Source organism: Caretta caretta, chromosome 3, assembly GCF_965140235.1.
Source record: "Caretta caretta isolate rCarCar2 chromosome 3, rCarCar1.hap1, whole genome shotgun sequence".
Lineage (NCBI taxonomy): Eukaryota > Metazoa > Chordata > Testudines > Cheloniidae > Caretta > Caretta caretta.
Genome location: NC_134208.1, coordinates 48745090 through 48763541, shown reverse-complemented (window position 1 = coordinate 48763541; position 18452 = coordinate 48745090). Strand labels below are relative to the sequence as shown.

General features: G+C 44.2%; 1 protein-coding gene across 7 annotated transcripts in view; it reads right to left on the bottom strand.

The window, feature by feature from the left end:
• The window catches only part of ZNF451 (zinc finger protein 451), a 78505-nt gene that overhangs the window by 4889 nt on the left and 55164 nt on the right, over positions 1-18452 (bottom strand). For 6 of the 7 annotated variants that reach the window (XM_075126498.1, XM_048845222.2, XM_075126493.1 and 3 more), the window contains 3 exons: positions 17918-18048; positions 17440-17626; positions 6330-6401 (listed from right to left, as the gene is read on the bottom strand). In XM_075126498.1, coding sequence (XP_074982599.1) covers positions 6330-6401; positions 17440-17626; positions 17918-18048 — 390 coding nt within the window. The remainder of the gene's footprint in view (positions 1-6329; positions 6402-17439; positions 17627-17917; positions 18049-18452) is intronic. The other variant, XM_075126497.1, reaches the window with a different exon arrangement.

The following is an 18452-nucleotide window of genomic DNA, read 5'->3' as shown; positions in this document are numbered from 1 at the left end:
CTTTATTCGCTGGATGGCCATTAAGGTGGATTTTTTCTCATTTATTAACAAGCCCAGGTTGCAGCAGGTGCAAAGCACCACATTGAGACTCCTCTGCACTTGCTCCTGAGACCTGCCTTTGATGAGCCAGTTATGAAGATATGGGAAGACCTGGACCCCTCAATGTCTCAGGAAGCAGCCATTGGCACCATACATTTTGTGAACACCCTTGGGGATGATGAGATGCCAAAGGGTAGCATTGTGAATGGAAAATGGCACCCGCCCATTATGAAACGGAGGAAGCGCCTGTGGCCTGAGAATATGGAAATATAGAAATAAGCATCTTGTAAGTTGAGGGCAGCATACCAGTCTCCCGGATCCAAGGAGGGGATGATGGAGGCCAGAGAGACCATGAGAATCTTCAACTTTTTGAGAGATTTGTTGAGGCGATGCAGGTCCAGCATGGGTTTGAGGCTCCCTTTTACCTTTGGGATTAGGAAGTAGAAAGAATAGAACCCTTTTCCTTTCATGTCCCAAGGGACCTCCTCCATCGCCCCCAGGTGCGGGAGGTTCTCAACCCCTTAAACGAGGAGTTGCTCGTGGGAATGGTCCCTGAAAAGGGTTGGGAAAGATTGGGGGGTGGGAGAGAGGGGCGGACAAAAATTGCAGGGTACAGTCCCAAGATACTGTGTCTAGCACCCATCAGTCCGAGGTGACCTGCAACCAGGCCAAATGCTAGGGATGTAGACAGCCAAGGAAAGAACAAGGTGGTTCCTGGAAATTCATTGGCGTGTTGCTCTCGAGCCCACCTTCAAAATGAGCGCTTCTAACCCCTGGGATGCTTCCCAGGGTAAGTGGGAGGAGGAAGGGCGGCGATGACTAAAACATGCATCTCTATCCCTTCTCCTTGCAGACCCCTGATGAGGCTGCCAAAGCCTTGGCAGCGGGGGCAGCCGGAATTGCTTCCATGCAGATTGTGGCGTATGCATGCCCAGTGGGCAAAGGGTGGCCCAAGTGTCCTTTAACTCATGCAGCCTCGCATCCAGCTGTTCAAAGAAGAGTCCACTCCCATCAAATGGGAGGTCCTGGATCAAGGTCTGCATCTATTGGGAAAGGCCGGTGGTTTGAAGCCAGAAGGTGCGCCTCATAACCACCGCCGACATGATCACCCTTGCTACTGAGTCCGACGCATCCCATGCCATTTGGAGGGAGCACCTAGCCACCGCGGTGCCCTCCTCTACTAGGGTGCTGAATTCTTGGGCCAAACCGTGCATGAGGGACTCCTTGAACTTACGGAAGGAGTCCCATAAGTTAAAATTGTATCTGCCCAAGAGACCTGATGGCTTGCCACCCAGAACTGCAGGCTGCCAGTGGAATACATTTTTCTCCCAGAAAGATCTAGTTTTTTGGCCTCTATTTTTGGGAATTGAGCTGGTCTTGTATTTTTCGTTGGCTGCAGAGACAACCAGCGAGCCCAGAGGTGGGTGGATATAAATGCTTTGGCTCGGAGAAAGTACTTCTTTTCGGCCCTTTTGGAGGGGGGGAAGGGATGGATGACGGGGTTTGCCGGAGGGCGTTGGCAATTTTGAGGACCCTATCATGCACTGGTAGTGCAACACAGGCAGCGGTTGAGAGGATTTTGAACAAGGCGTCCGCCTGCTCGGCCATCTCCTCCACCTCTAGGCCCAAGTTCTTGGCCACCCGTCAAAGCAGGGCCTGGTGTTCTTTAAAATCATCAGGCGGGCTGGACCTCGAGGGTCCCACGACTGCCTCGTCCTGGGATGAAGATGACTGTACCACTGGAGGAGGCCCCGGAGCATCATCCCCCATGGGGGAGGGAGGTTTACGGGTGGGTTCAGTCTCCTCTACCCTGACCTCTGAACGCGACTCATGCACTAAGCCTGGTGCTGTTGTTGCCGCCAACTGTTGCTCCAAGTCAGTGGCAGTTGAGCGGTGTGAAGGGGGCACTGTCATGACCAGCATGTCCCATGCACTCCAAAAAGACCACTGTGCTGGTCACTGGCCGGGCTTCCAAGGCAGCTTCAGGTGCCCAGTCGTGCTGGTGGAGTCTGGGCAAGGGGCAGAACTGCCCTTCCGTTCCAGAAGAATCCCCTTCCGGTGACCATGATGGGGCCGCCAACAACTGTGTCTGCCTGCTGACCGTTGAGGCCCGGAGTAAGAGGACCGGCGCCAGTATTGAGGGGACCGGTGCCAGGGGGACCAGAGTCATGACGGGGAGCGCTCCCACGGGGCAGGCGACAGAGAGCTGCGCTGAGAGGACAACTGGCGGGAGGGCGAACGGTACTGGTAGTATGGCACTGGCGCCTCCCCCTAGGAAATCCGCATCGAGTTGGCGGGGACCACGATCACAGTGCCGGTGAGCAAGGGTGAGCCCAGAGAATCTGGGCTGTGACTCCGGAGATCTGCGGCGCGGAGGAGGAGAGCGCTGCCTTGTCTTGGGTGATAAGTGGTGCTCCACTTCCCCCTGAGGGGTATTAGTGGTTGGCTTGCCCTTGTAGGGAGCCTTTGCTGTTTCCTGTGGCACGTCCAGTGCCAGCGGGGCAGGTGCAGGCCACTGCTCTCTTGGCACCAGGGAAGCCAGGGAAGGTGTCGATGCCGTCAGGAATCTGGATCCCTTACCACTCCCGGGAGTCGTTGGTGGATCCTTTAAGGGGTTAAGGACCCCATCTGGGGAGGTACGTACACGTGGCTCCAGAGTGGCCGGGCGGCCCAAACTGGGTCCTTTGCTCCATGTCCCATTGCCCTTCTTGCCCAGTACTGGGGAGCTGTGCTTCTTTGTTTTCTTTTTGGGCACTGGCAATGGGGAGCGGTAATGAGCGGAGCCGGATGCCGGGGGGTGTGCGGAGCACCAAGGCCGATGTATTAGGTGAGTCTTGGCAGGACAGCTCAGAAGCCGGACGAAGGGCAGCCTCCATGAGGAGAGCCCGCAAACGAATATCCCATACTTTCTGAGTCCTGGGTCAAAAAATTTTACAAATACAACACTTGTCCTTCACATGCGATTCCCCCAAGCACTTGTGGCAGCTGCTGTGGGTGTCACTTACAGGCATAGGCCTGTTACAGTCTGGACAGGGCTTAAACCCTGGAGACCGGGGCATGCCCCAACTGAGGCAAAGTCCCCACTGGGACTCTAACTTCTAACTACAATTAACAACTACTTAACATAACTACTATAGACAAGCTATTTACAAGGCCCTAAGGCTCGAAATCAGAAGAGACAAAACCGCTAGCCCTAATCACCACAGGTGATAAGAAGGAACTGAGAGGGCATAGGGCCGGCGGCACTTGATATACCGACGCATGAGTGCGGCACTCAAGGGGGCGCTACAGCTGGCCCTACGGATACCGCTAAGGCAAAAATCTCCGACGACCATGTATGTGAGCATGCGCACACCTAGAATGGAATCGACATGATCAAGCACTCAAAGAACAACTTACATTCTTGTGGCCTGTGATTTGGATAAGGAGAAGACATTAGTTTTCAATGCTGCCACTGCAGCACAAAATTCACTAACAGAAAAACTGTGCTTGAGGTAACCCAAGGCAGTTTTAGTACTTGTTAAGATCACAGGTTAATGAAATAAACGACAATTTAATTTCTCCTCTGTTTAAGGAGGCCAGTCAGATTCACAAGCACATAAAAAATGGGACAAAGGTTGAATAATTTTTCACAGTGATGGAAATCTTGACTATTGCCACAAAAGAAGAGGTATTTGAATTACTATAATACAAGTTTAAAATGTTTTCATTTTTATTCAGTCAGGTTCAGGTTCTAACTAAATCTAATATCCTAGACCCAGCACAGTAGAGAATCAGGCCAGGCCATGGAGCTGAAACCGCTTTAGTGTCATAGATGGATGATCTCCTGCTGTCAATGGATAGAGGACAGACATCCACTCTCATCCTCCTGGACCTCCCTCCAGCATTCTACACTGTCACCCATATGATACTGCTGTCTCATCTGAGAAAGGTACCCGGGGTCCCGGTCGATGTGCTAAAATGGGTTCTGATGGAAAACTGTACCTCTACTACCAGGCCACTCATTTGTGGAATCCCACAAGGATCATTTCTTTCCCTGGTCCTAGTCAACATCTACAAGCAGCCAGTAGGTGAACTGGTCAGACTTACTGGTAAACCCTGATCATTCTCAGTCATTTTTTCTAGCCCTTCTTTATAGTGTGCCCTACAAATAAAGAATTGTTGACTATAGGAAAACAAAATCACTCCTCAGGGGATTTTACAATCTGTTTAAACAAAAAGAGCCTATTTCTTGTTCTATCACATCCCTAAGATCCACAACCATTTTCCTAACAATTTTATCTTGCTCTTAAGTATTGTCTACATGGCAAGCCAGAGTATGACTCTACAGCGCACCAGCTTGTCGTGAAGTACACTAAGCTGCTCTGGGACTTCCAGTGCACTGTAGCAGTGCCTACATGGTGAGTTACTGCACAGCAAGCTGGTGCACTCACCCTGGCTTGCTGGGCACTCACCAGCCGTTTACACAAGCCCCTAGTTTCTCAAAGGGAACCAGTACAAAGCCAATGAGCAACAAAGTGCAGAATGAACACACATATTCTGGAACTAAATTAAGAGGAAAACGAGCTTTACAACCAACTGCCTCCCAGAACTCCATATGCATTTAAATAAGTGATGCTAATATAAGTATTTTTAAAAACAAGTCTAGAATGCTGACCAAGTTAGACTTTAGTAACAACACTTGGTAATATCTGGTAAATCTAATTAAACTATATGTACATTAGATTCAATTACATCTTGACTTTGTTCAAGTCTCAATTACAAAGCGGTCTTATGTTACTGTGTTGTTTTAACTTACACGTATGTTGGAGGCAAGAGGATTGAATCAAACCTTTATGCAACATAGTACTTTGACAGTACATCAGTAATCAACAAAAATGAATAAGTAAAGTACAGCATGCGATGAACAGCAACAATAAGCATGACAGGGAAAGTATCAGAATTATTTACCAATAGGTAAGGTAAGATATATTAATTCAACCTGTTCATGTGTAACTGTGTGAGAGTTTACAGCTCCCCTTCAGGAGACTAGAGTGCCAAGCTGAGATATAGCAACTAACCCTGAACTGACTTATTAAGCCTGTGTAAATCAGTGGAAATAGATTCTTAGCCTGACACATATTTTTCTGGCTGGCATGAAGTTTTTTCTTTATACCTCAACACTATACTCACTACTCATGAGTGTTCAATAAAGCAAAAACAGATACAGTAACTCTTCGCTTAACGTTGTAGTTATGTTCCTGAAAAATATGACTTTAAGTGAAACGATGTTAAGCGAATCCAATTTCCCCATAAGAATTAATGTAAATTAGGGTGGTTAGGTTTCAGGGAATTTTTTTTCCACCAGACAAAGGACTATATTATATTGACAGTATAAGTTTTAAACAAACAAATAAATTTAATACTATACACAGCAATGATGATTTGTGAAGCTTGGTTGAGGTGGTGAAGTAAGAAGGTGGGCTATTTCCCAGGGAATGCCTTACTGCTAAATGATGAACTAGCACTCAACTGAGCCCTCAAGGGTTAACAAGTTGTTAACGTAGTCCCACACTCTACAGGGCAGCACAAATGGAGGGAGGGGAGACAGCATGGCAGACAGAGACACACACCGTGTGTGTGTGTGTGTGTGTGTGTGTGTGTGTGTGTGAGAGAAATGCGCATTGCCCCTTTAAGTATGCTGACTCCACTCTAAGTAGATCAGCAAGTTGAGACAGCAGCTGCTGCCAGCAAGCTCCCTCCATTGACCCAGTTGTATCCCCCCCGCTCTACAGAGATGGGGTAAGCGGGGGACACCCTGACATTAGCCCTCCTTTTCCCCCCGCACAGCAAGCAGGAAGCTCCTGGGAGGAGGACAGGAGCAGCACATGGCACTGGGGAAAGGGACAGCTGAACTGCCGGGAACTGACAGCCTTCTGGGCAGCTGCCGCACAGGGAACTTAGGGGAGCGGGAAGCTAATAGGGGGGCTGCCGGTCCACCCTGGTCCCAAGCCCCAGTCAGCTAGCTGCAGCGGGCTGTTGTTTCTGCAAGCAGTGGACAGAGCACGCAGCTCCCAAACAACGTTATAAGGGAACATTGCGCAACTTTAAATGAGCATGTTCTCTAACTGACCAGCAACGAAACAACGTTAACCGGGACAACTTTAAGTGAGGAATTACTGTACTTAAACATTTTGGACAGTATTCTTTATAGGACATGTCGCATAAAATTAAGTTACAGTTTAGTTTCTTGTACATTCTCTGTCAAAAGGTACTCACAAACACAGAAGAAAAATTAAAATTAAGACTACCTTCCTGTTTCTTTGTTTCTTGAAAACTCATTTGCACTGTTTTAATATCATCATCCTCTTCACTGTCTGAAACTTAAATATACAAATCAAACACACATTATATAGTGCTTCTGAGAAAAATCTTTCGAGCAAGCTAAAGAAAAGCAAACACAGGAACTCTACATAGTGTTCTGTGCTACATTCTCCATGTTTTCCTATGTTCATTCATTTAAATACTTGATATTATACTCACTGCAAACTGTACTATAAAAAATTGATCACAATGGGTTGAACAGACTAGATATGCATATACAAGCACATGCTGGTTAAGAAGGATATTTGCTGCCTCTGTTTCCCAGTGATTTTGAACTGTAGCCTATTATAATTCAATCTGCTAAAATGGAGCGAAGTGTTATCCTGCATTTAGACTATGAAAAGTGGTTGAGTTTAGCTAAGCCCAGTTAGGACAGGTTCTACGCAAATAACCTTCAAATTGCAAATGCACTGTAGGTGGTTTTCTTCAAAATTTGGGTCATTCAAGAGTGCATGTGCATCTTTTAAAATGTGACCCTGAGTGTCTAACACATATCATCATATACCTGGTTTGAATAACAACATGACAGACACTTTCCTAATTAGGAACAGCGGCTTCAACAGACCCGGATCAGGAGCCCAAAGTGATGGCTGAAATACTTTGCTGCATTTATGCATCAGGTACTTGGGGATGGAATGGTCTCTTGCTCAAGACACTTGGCAGACTTAATGGACAGCCCTGGAAAGGATCCAGAATATCTCTAGGTGGTGTCAAGAACGACTACCCAAAGTACAGCCCATTCCTGAGAAACTCATTAAATTCTTTATAAATGAGAGCTAGAGACATAGGAGGCATTGCAAACTCTATAGTGGCTTCTCATTTACCAAGCAACTCTTCTCTCTCAGACTGCATTGCATCCTTACCCATGCAATGTTTTTGGCACCTGCAAAATGGTGAAAGAGTGGAATCAATTTCCCTCTTCAGTTCTTAGGATGAGCGTTACATTAGAATGGAGATGCTGAAGGCTTTGGTTCACAACTGAGATACATAAGTAACTACTAGATCAACATCTTCTATTTCAAGTCAAAATTGCTTTATGATAGCTTTTGTGTGTGTGCGCGCGGGCGGGCAGATTTTGCTTGGGAAACTTGACACAAGATCCTGGTGTATGAATAGGGCCAATTCATGATCATAGGATTTTAAAAGTTGCAAATTTCATGATTTTAGCTATTTAAATCTGAAATTTCACGGTGTTGTAATTGTCGGGGGTCACAAGGTTATTGTAGGGGGGTCGTGTGGAGCACCGCTACCCTTACTTCTGCACTGCTGCTGTTGGTGGCACTGCCTTCAGAGTTGGGCAGCTGGAGAGCGGTGGCAGCTGCTGGTTGGGAGCCCAGCTCTGAAGGCAGAGTCACCGCCAGCAGCAGCGCAGAAGTAAGGATGGCAGGTATGGTATGGTCACCCTTACTTCTGCGCTGCTGCCTGCAGAGCTGGGCCCTCAGTCAGCACCCTCCACTCTCCAGCCGCCTAACTCTGAAGACAGCAGAGCACAAATAAGGGTGGCATGGTATGGTATGGTATTGCCACCCTTACTTATACTTGGTTGGATGCTGCCTTCAAAGCTGGGTGCCTGGCCAACACCTGCCGCTCTCCAACATCCCAGCTCCGAAGTCAGCGCAGAAATAAGGGAGGCAATACTGTGACTCCCCTTCAACTTCCTTGTGTGTCACGACCCCCAGTTTGGGAAACTCTGGTCTCCCCCAGGAAATTTGTATAGGATAGGGTAAAAGCACGCAAAAAAACAGATTGTGTGACGTGTTTTTCATGGCCGTGAATTTGGTAGAGCCCTATGTATGGGTGAAGCCAAAGATTTCAGACTGGTGACCTAAATGTAGGACAAAGGAGCAAGGAGCAGTACCAGTCATACTACAAAATGGTTCAGGTGGGTAGGGATTCGGTAGTCCCCTTTAGATACTAGCTGAAAGAGTAGGCTTGACAGGGCTGGCAGTGGAGTCATAGCTACCATTCCACCCCATAAGGAAGAGCCTTTAGTTCTTGTGTTGGAGTGGCAATCCACTGACATTATCAGATCATGGCTAACCTTTGCAAAATCCTGGCTTTCCATGGTCTTCCTGTGGGCAAATGGGAAATTTGCTTCTTTCAGAGGAATGCTGCAGAATCAGTGACTAAATGGGCTTTATTGATGATCAGTTGCAATAGAGGAGGAGAAGGTGGTACTTGGACTATTCCCATTCATATGTGCTGTCCACTGGCCTGGTAACAGTGTCTGATGTCAAGCGCCTAATGCTGTCCTGTTAAGTCCATCTTAAATGACAAGTTATCAAGACTAGGTGAATGCACCAATTGTGCATTCATATTTGCAGGCACAGGATTATATTCTGGAATATGAATTGGGTCATGCTAAGGAGAGACAGAGTTCATCTGTCGTTTTGTTTGAACATGACACATTTAGAACTTGTCTACATGAGAAAGCTTGACTAGTTATACCCATTTAGTTATACTGCCCTATGAGGACACTCATTTTGGTATAAAAGTGGCTTTTAGCTTAGTTTAACTAAACCCCTTCCCAAGCAACAAACTAAACCAAATAAAGTCACTCATATCAGAATAAGTGTGTCCAGACTGGGGGCTATACTGGTGTAACTATGTTGGTTTAAATTCACACCTTAGATTATACTGAAATATTTTTCCCATTTAGGAAAGGCCTTCCTTATGAAGGCCTCACGGGCACAAGATAGGGTCAGTAACATTTGGAAAAAACTTGTATTCTCTTGGAGCAAATCAGTCGTTCAAAATCTGTCTGATGGCGATTCCCACATATTCTGCAAATAGTCTTCCAAAGAATCATGTTCCTCCTGGTATGAATTGTTGAACTATGTGGGGAAAGGAGATACCTAGACCCAAATGCATCAAGTATCTTGGCATGATTACTAATCCAGACTACTTCAAGGAAACAAAAGGCTGCCGTCCCCCAAAAATGGCAAACCCTGGCATGTCAGCTTCCAGCAAGCTCAGTAATGAAAGTGTGCCTCAACTTCTCAGTGCATTCAGCACCTGTACAGTCCCATCAGCCATAAGACACACATTCCATAGACCACATACCAGTGAAAAGGTATTCTGAACTTGGTTTGACACATTGACTATGACAGGTCAATGGTGTCTGAAAAGCTCTAAGAGACTGGCACAGGTTGAGGACAGTCAAGATGTGCAAGGTGATCTCCAGTTTAGTGGGGGCGAAACCCAACCTAATCTCCAAATCAGAGTCAAATGTGACATGGGACATGTTAAACTCTGCCATTCCCAGAGATTCCATCTCTGACACTGATGATCTGAAGTTCAGTTACCACTTGCAAGACATCTAACCAGCACTGTGGTGCTTAACTTCATGGAAGCAGACTGTTCTGGTGCAGGATTCCACCTCCCAGCAGGGCAGTCATTTGATCATTTCAAATCTATAGGCCTATACAGTCAACTTCTGAGGAGGCCAGGACACACCTAAGGTGCTTTGCCTGGGAACTGGTGGCTCTCAGTGATATCCTGGCACTGACCTCAAATTGCATCTTCCCTGGTGCATATAAACTGCAAAGGGCCTTTTCCAAGCATAACCAATGCAGGAGTTAAAGCAGTTGAGTCAGGTATTTGGTAAAGAACAAGCATGGAAAAGTGCAGATTCTGAAAGGTCATCACAGAGGAAATCCTGAGACAGGACAGACAAACAGACAGGGTTTCTCCCATGAGCAGAAGGAATAGAGAGTTCTCTGTGTTAGAAATACATAAATAAATAGCAGTAGGTAAGGAACAACAACAAAGTACAAAAAAAAATAAAATTTCCATGAGGGGCAAAAAAAATTGCAGAATGGAGCTCATCACTTGTCAGAGTAAAGGAAATGACAGTTGGTTCCATGGATTCCAAGATTTTAAGGCCAGAAGGGACCATTCTGACTTCCTGCATAATAGAGGCCGTATTTCACCCACTACCTCCTACACTGAGCCCAGTAATTTGCAACTGACCTAGGCTATAGCTATTAGAAGGGTACACTCTTGATATAAAGGCTTCTAACAATAAAAAAATCCATCTCATGCCTTGATAAATACACTGCGGTGCCATTACTATCTTCTCCCATCATTTGATGGCAAATGATACCTTTTTGATGAGGAGGTTTAACTTGAGAAATTCAGGAACGTCCTGTGTTTGTCTTATTTTAAATATGCATATTCCAAAGGGACCATTCTGATCATCTAGTCTGACCTCCTGTATAACGCAGGCCAGAGAACTTCCCGAAAATGATTCCCAGAGCTTACCTTTTAGAAAAGCCAGAGCTCCAAGAATAGAAGCACTGAGCAGCTGTAACCCTTTAGCAGCCTGGATAATGTTACCGCAGGAATGACATTCCAGCCCTCGCTTACAGGCCTTCCATCAATAATGTAGATGAAGCAGCCCAACATAATTCCTCCTGGAAGAGTTACTGAGACTTACTCAATTCAGGAAGTGTTATAAGACAAAGAAAGGAAGACTTTTTGGGGGGTTTCTTTGGTGGGGAAGATTTTTTTTTGTTATTTTACACTTTTGTATCTAAACTGGTGTCTCCTAATTTATGTACAGAGCACCCACATGCTAGAAACGTTTAAACAGGTTGTGTTCTCTGGAGCAGGGAATATATCTTGCCCTGTGAGTGCAATGGACATTACTGCACAACATAAGTTATTTTAACATAAATAATAAAAGTCATATGATGAACATGAATCCAGAAGTATGGCTCGATTACACATCACTACAGGCCAGTCAGCCTCACCTCAGTCCCTGGAAAAATCATGGAGCAGGTCCTCAAAGAATCAATCCTGAAGCACTTGCATGAGAGGAAAGTGATCAGGAACAGCCAGCATGGATTCACCAAGGGAAGGTCATGCCTGACTAATCTAATCGCCTTTTATGATGAGATTACTGGTTCTGTGGATGAAGGGAAAGCAGTGGATGTATTGTTTCTTGACTTTAGCAAAGCTTTTGACACGGTCTCCCACAGTATTCTTGTCAGCAAGTTAAGGAAGTATGGGCTGGATGAATGCACTATAAGGTGGGTAGAAAGCTGGCTAGATTGTCGAGCTCAACGGGTAGTGATCAATGGCTCCATGTCTAGTTGGCAGCCGGTATCAAGTGGAGTGCCCCAAGGGTCGGTCCTGGGGCCGGTTTTGTTCAATATCTTCATAAATGATCTGGAGGATGGTGTAGATTGCACTCTCAGCAAATTTGCGGATGATACTAAACTGGGAGGAGTGGTAGATACGCTGGAGGGGAGGGATAGGATACAGAAGGACCTAGACAAATTGGAGGATTGGGCCAAAAGAAATCTGATGAGGTTCAATAAGGATACGTGCAGGGTCCTGCACTTAGGACGGAAGAATCCAATGCACTGATACAGACTAGGGGCCGAATGGCTAGGCAGCAGTTCTGCGGAAAAGGACCTGGGGTGACAGTGGATGAGAAGCTGGATATGAGTCAGCAGTGTGCCCTTGTTGCCAAGAAGGCCAATGGCATTTTGGGATGTATAAGTAGGGGCATAGCGAGCAGATCGAGGGACGTGATCGTTCCCCTCTATTCGACATTGGTGAGGCCTCATCTGGAGTACTGTGTCCAGTTTGGGGCCCCACACTACAAGAAGGATGTGGATAAATTGGAGAGAGTCCAGCGAAGGGCAACAAAAATGATTAGGGGTCTAGAACACATGACTTATGAGGAGAGGCTGAAGGAGCTGGGATTGTTTAGTCTGCAGAAGAGAAGAATGAGGGGGGATTTGATAGCTGCTTTCAACTACCTGAAAGGGGGTTCCAAAGAGGATGGCTCTAGACTGTTCTCAATGGTAGCAGATGACAGAACGAGGAGTAATGGTCTCAAGTTGCAGGGGGGGAGGTTTAGATTGGATATTAGGAAAAACTTTTTCACTATGAGAGTTATGGAATGCGTTACCTAGGGAGGTGGTAGAATCTCCTTCCTTAGAGGTTTTTAAGGTCAGGCTTGACAAAGCCCTGGCTGGGATGATTTAACTGGGAATTGGTCCTGCTTCGAGCAGGGGGTTTGACTAGATGACCTTCTGGGGTCCCTTCCAACCCTGATATTCTATGATTCTATGATTCACTCACCTTTAGAGACAGGTATTTAAACAGGTAAATCAGGGATAGTTCAGACTTCTAAAAAATGAGAGCACCCTCTCTCAATGTCATTAAACCTTTTAGCTTTTGAAAATAGTTAACTAGTTAAATATAGGTTTCAGAGTAGCAGCCGTGTTACTCTGTATTCGCAAAAAGAAAAGGAGTACTTGTGGCACCTTAGAGACTAACCAATTTATTTGAGCATAAGCTTTCGTGAGCTACCTGTAGCTGTACGAAAGCTTATGCTCAAATAAATTGGTTAGTCTCTAAGGTGCCACAAGTACTCCTTTTCTTTTTCGTTATATATATGGAATTAGTTATTTCAGCAGACAATTACAGTATAATCTTTTGACAACAGTTTTCAACCCTCACCCCCCAGCATTTTCTAGGTTTCGAAATGCAGGAGATGAAGCTGCATAGCCATCTGAAGGACAAAGGCCTTCAGTCTTTAGTCATTTAAGCATTTACATGAGTTTAGGAGCCAACATATCCCTTGTTTCCCTCAATTCCCCACCCTTCAAGGAAAATTTGCTTTGGCAGCTGCTAACCCTGGCTGATGAAAAACAAGATAATTAAAAAATATGAACAGCCCAGACTTAGGAAGGTAGAACTCTATTACTCACATCAATAAACACTTTAAACAGGTACATTTGAGCAGTACAACAAAGAAGCTACTGTATGAAAAATATTCAGGTTACTTTGGATGTGTAAGATTCCTTGTGGATTCAATTCTTTGAACAAGTTTAAAACAGGGTTATATAATTACAACACACATTGAGGCTATTATTCTTAGTTGTCTGTTACTCCCCTATAATTATGCAAAATTGTATAATACACAATCAAAGGAACAGAATGGGAATATTTTTGTATTAGTGTCTTAATAACCCAGTCCAGTTACTAAAAGATTTTTTTTCATGTTTGAAAGAGAAATAATAAGTCACGAGAAGGTTTTCTAGAAAACTGTAGGTGTTTGATTTGATTAAACTGGATGTTCTGAAGTTAGTTAGCAAGACTTTCTGTTGCTAAGCATTGTTGGAAATCCCTACTATTAGTGCCACAAAGTTAATTATAAAGACAAACTAAAAAGAAAGCTGGCACCACATTTGTTCTCTCCTTTTTAGCCACCCTCCCCATTGATGCACCTCTCCTCAAAATTTCTATCTCCTGTGATACAACCCTACCTAGTGTTCCAAGAGGAAGCAATCATAGAATATCAGGGTTGGAAGGGACCTCAGGAGGTCATCTAGTCCAACCCCCTGCTCAAAGCAGGACCAATCCCCAACTAAATCATCCCAGCCAGGGCTTTGTCAAGCCTGACCTTAAAAACTTCAAAGGAAGGAGATTCCACCACCTCCCTAGGTAACGCATTCCAGTGCTTCACTACCCTCCGAGTGAAAAAGTTTTTCCTAATATCCAACCGAAACCTCCTCCACTGCAACTTGAGACCATTACTCCTTGTTCTGTCATCAGCTACCACTGAGAACAGTCTAGATCCATCCTTTTTGGAACCCCCTTTCAGGTCGTTGAAAGCAGCTATCAAATTCCCCCTCATTCTTCTCTTCCGCAGACTAAATAATCCCAGTTCCCTCAGCCTCGCCTCATAAGTCATGTGTTCCAGTCCCCTAATCATTTTTGTTGCCCTTTGCTGGACGCTTTCCAATTTTTGCACATCCTTCTTGCAGTGTGGGGCCCAAAACTGGACACACTACTCCAGATGAGGCCTCACGAATGCCGAATAGAGGGGAATGATTACATCCCTTGATCCTCTGGCAATGCTCCTACTTATACAGCCCAAAATGCCATTAGCCTTCTTGGCAACAAGGGCACACTGTTGACTCATATCCAGCTTCTTGTCCACTGTAACCCCTAGGTCCTTTTCTGCAGAACTGCTGCCTAGTTGCTTGGTCCCTAGACTGTATCAGTGCATGGGATTCTTCCGTCCTAAGTGCAGGACTCTGCATTTGTCCTTGTTGAACCTCATCAGATTTCTTTTGGCCCAATCCTCTGATTTGTCTAGGGCCCTCTGTATCCTATCCCTACCCTCCAGGAGTATCTACCACTCCTCCCAGTGTCACTGGGTATTGAAATGTGGGGCCTCAAAGAAAGGAGGTGTGGGACAAATGTATTCATGAGTCCACGGCTTTTTCTTCTCAAAACATCACACACACAAAAACCTCATTACTTCAGCAATACGCCAGTTGAGCCACCAGATGTCTCTGTAGAATGACAGACACAGCGGATTACTAGGTATCCTCTTGCACCAGCTAGAAATTGTTACAGCAGGAGGGTTTTCTTGTTGGTGTTTATTGCTACCTTGATTTAACTGGGAGGAAAAATATAGACAGAAAACTGTGAATGAAAATTGAGTTATTTAAGGAGAGTTTATTAGATGGTCAAAGAGCCAAAATTCCACAACCAAGAGAACAACTTTGGCTAAAAGCCCATCCTAGTTCAGTAGCAAAGTGAAGGCAGCAATTAGAAATAAAGGAATATTTAATAATAAATGGAAAAAGAGGGAAGATAACTTCTCATTTATATCAACTGTTTTGAACTGCAAAAAAATTGAGAAGTGAAGCTCAAGATGTCAGGCAAATATCTCTGGATGGCAGGGCTAAAGCCAATAGGCTGTTTTTAAAAGTACATTGTTATGAACAAAAGAAATCATAGCAATGGTATAGAACCATTATTAGAGGAAGACAGTAAAATTGTTAACAATGATAAGATGCAGAAATGTTCGATAAATATTTCTGTTCTGTAGTTGAAAAGAAGTAGGATGATGTACCTGTACTACATGAGGGTGAAGTACTTTCCAGTCCATTAGACATCATCTATTAGAAGTAAACATTTAAAAATAAGCAGGTACAGATAGCTCGTACCCAAGAATCCTAGAAGAGATGGCTGAGGAGATCTCTGACTTACTGATGTTAATTTTTAATAAATCTTGGAATACCAGGGGAATTCCAGACTGCTGAAATGTTCAAATGTGTCGATGTTCAAAAAGGGCAAGTGGAATGACCCTTGTAAGTAGATGGGCTAACCTCACATCAATCCTGAGCAAAATAATGAAAAAGCCAATACTGGATTTGATTAATAAAGAATTAATGGATAGGAATGTAATTAATGCCAGTCAACGTTATATTACGGAAAAAAAAAATTCAGTCTTGCCAAACAAACCCGATTTCATTCTTTGATGAGATTACAATTTTGGTCGATCAAGGTTATAGTACAGATGTAATAAATTTAGACTTTTGTAAGGTATTTGATTTAGTAGCACACAACTTTCTGATTATGTTTATACAATAGAAACAGAGCACACATTAAATCTATTAGGAATTGGATAACTGACAGAGCTCAAAAAGAAGTCAGTGGGGAATCATCACTGAACGTTTCTATTGGAGTTGCACAGGGATCTGCGTTAGACCCAATGCTATGCCACATTTTCCTCAATGATCTGGAAGTAAATATAAAATCAGTGCTGATAAAATTTTAGCATGACAAAGTTTAGTAGAGTTGTAAATAATGAGACGGGCAGGGCATTCATCTACAATGATCTGGATTGCTTGGTAACATAGGCCCATTCAAACAACACACCCCAGATCTATTCTCAAACTGAAGTTGCAGAAGCATGTCCGATCCGTCTCCTCCCCCCTAAAGCAATCCCCACGCCCCCCTCCTTTATCTCCTCATCCGATCTCAGTCTTCTACCTCACCCCTCTCTGGCTCCTTTTCCCAGTTTCTTTGACCAGTGAGTCCGTTACCTAACTCTTGCCAGCTCTTTGTCTGATCTCTGCATTTCCTTCTCCACAGCCAAGTGGCTACAGAACCCCACTGCCCATGGGCTCCCAGTCCCAGTTTCCATGCTCAACGAGTCCCAGCCTCCCCGCACCAACCGGTACCAGGTTCCCCCTCCAACTTCCCAGTTTCTCTCTTCCCCTCTAATCCATGTCTCACAAGTCTCCTTGTCCCAATCTTCTACTCCTTCACAGTGATCCAACTTTTTCCCCCTCTGCATTCAAACTGGATAGATTCCTGTTCCATGGATGCCATCAGGAGGTCACAGAGCAAAGGAGAGAAAGGCTCTCTCATGTCCAGTGCCCTAGTCCCCCCTGGCCCCGAGGAGCAGCAATTACAGCTAAAGGCCTTCTGAGCCTTCACAGCCCTGGACTAGAGAAAGCATTCCTAATCACTCCGTGGGAATGCTGCATATTCATTCTGTTTAGCACTAGCGCTGTGAGAGGACCAAGTAAATCTTTGGAAACCAGAGGTGATAAAAGTCTACCGACCATGTGCCAACTGAGATTTTTTCAAAGGCTCATAACTTGGCCAAATTTGGGTGGATTTTCACATGGACAGTTAAAGGCACATTCTTAACCACAATGGCCACTCCCTGGCCAAATTTCAAGTCTCTGCTCAAAAGCATTTCAAAGAAAAGGTCTCAAGAAATTATTATTATTATTTTTTTTTAAAAACACAGGAAAAATATTTTCCAGAAGTATTCTGCCTGCAGCCTACACCCAGAACGAATGTAGGCCCAAATGGTTAAAGTTTGGCAAAGTAATATGCAACTGAAAATGGGGTCTTATAATGGGAAGCATTGGGCAACCTTAATAATAGGCAGTGTTACCAGTCCGTCTGTTATCTGTATCCCAGACCATTTCCTTCCAGATGTATTAGTGTGTGTGTTTTTCCAATTTGAATCTCATTTTATTTTCTGTCAATAATTCCAATCTCTAGGATATGTTGAACTATTTCCTTCCTCATTGTTCATGCCTCCCAGTTAAGAATCATATTAGTAAAAAGTGCAATTTTAGCTGTAGATCAATTCATTAAATAAGAATGCTAATTAAAGAAACACTGGGTAACTGTATAGCTGTTACTATCAGCAGTGATGTCTTTCTTTTATTGGTTGGATTCTAATTGTTTATGTACTACCTTTTGTAGTATCTGAAATGCTGTTTAGTAAGGCACACATCATATCTCCATCGATGTCATGAGGGTTTAGGATGTGAGCTGTCCGCTGAGTCTTCTTAAACTGATCCTCCAGTTCTAGAAAGCTTTTGTCTCCAGAGAGAATGGTGAAAGGAATTTGTTTGGGCAGGTGCTCATCCAGACGGCCAGCCTATGTGGGGGTGAGGGAGACATTAAACTAAATATTCAGTTACCAGGTAGCCTTTTGAAACAGAAAACTCCTCTGTAGAAGAAATTTTCCTTTAAGCATTATATTTATAAACCATTTCCCTTTTTCTCTGGTCAGATCCACTATCTGTTCTTCCCATCTGAAGTTTTATTACAGCAATTTTCATCATGACTGTTTTATAATGTACTTTACTGCACACAAATATACCATCCCCATGCACCTTATCACCAACAAAAAAAGTAAACCACAAAAATAGATAGAGCAATGACTTACATGCATGCAGAGTGCGAAGTCTGCTGCTTCCCTTCTGGTACCACAGCGTGGATGAAGGAAGAAACAACCAATCTTATTAAGGTAATTAAAGATTTTGCACTGTTCTGGAGGCTTCCAATTGCTGTGTCCTCCTAAGCAACAAAGGATAAAAGATGCATAACACCACATCTTCATAAGCAACAATCCAACAGTTCAAGGAGAGGAAAATGACAAAACAAATGAATAGGTCTGAAAAATGGAACATCTTATTTTTTGACTAAACATTATATAAAACTAAATACTATTCTCTATTCTCAAAGAGGTTGATGTAGGGGGTAAACTGTGTCTGTATGGTGCCTCTAATATTAGTTTTTGTAAGAGTTATCTTCTCAGGATCAGAAGTGAAGAAAGTCTGAATATTGTTTCCATCAGCATAAATAGATACATCTTGCATCAAAGGCTGCCTTCCACCACAAAAAGCGTTTAACACACTTATCTGAGGGTCATAATCAGAGGCTTCCACAAGAAAATATTAATATATTTGATACATTATTTA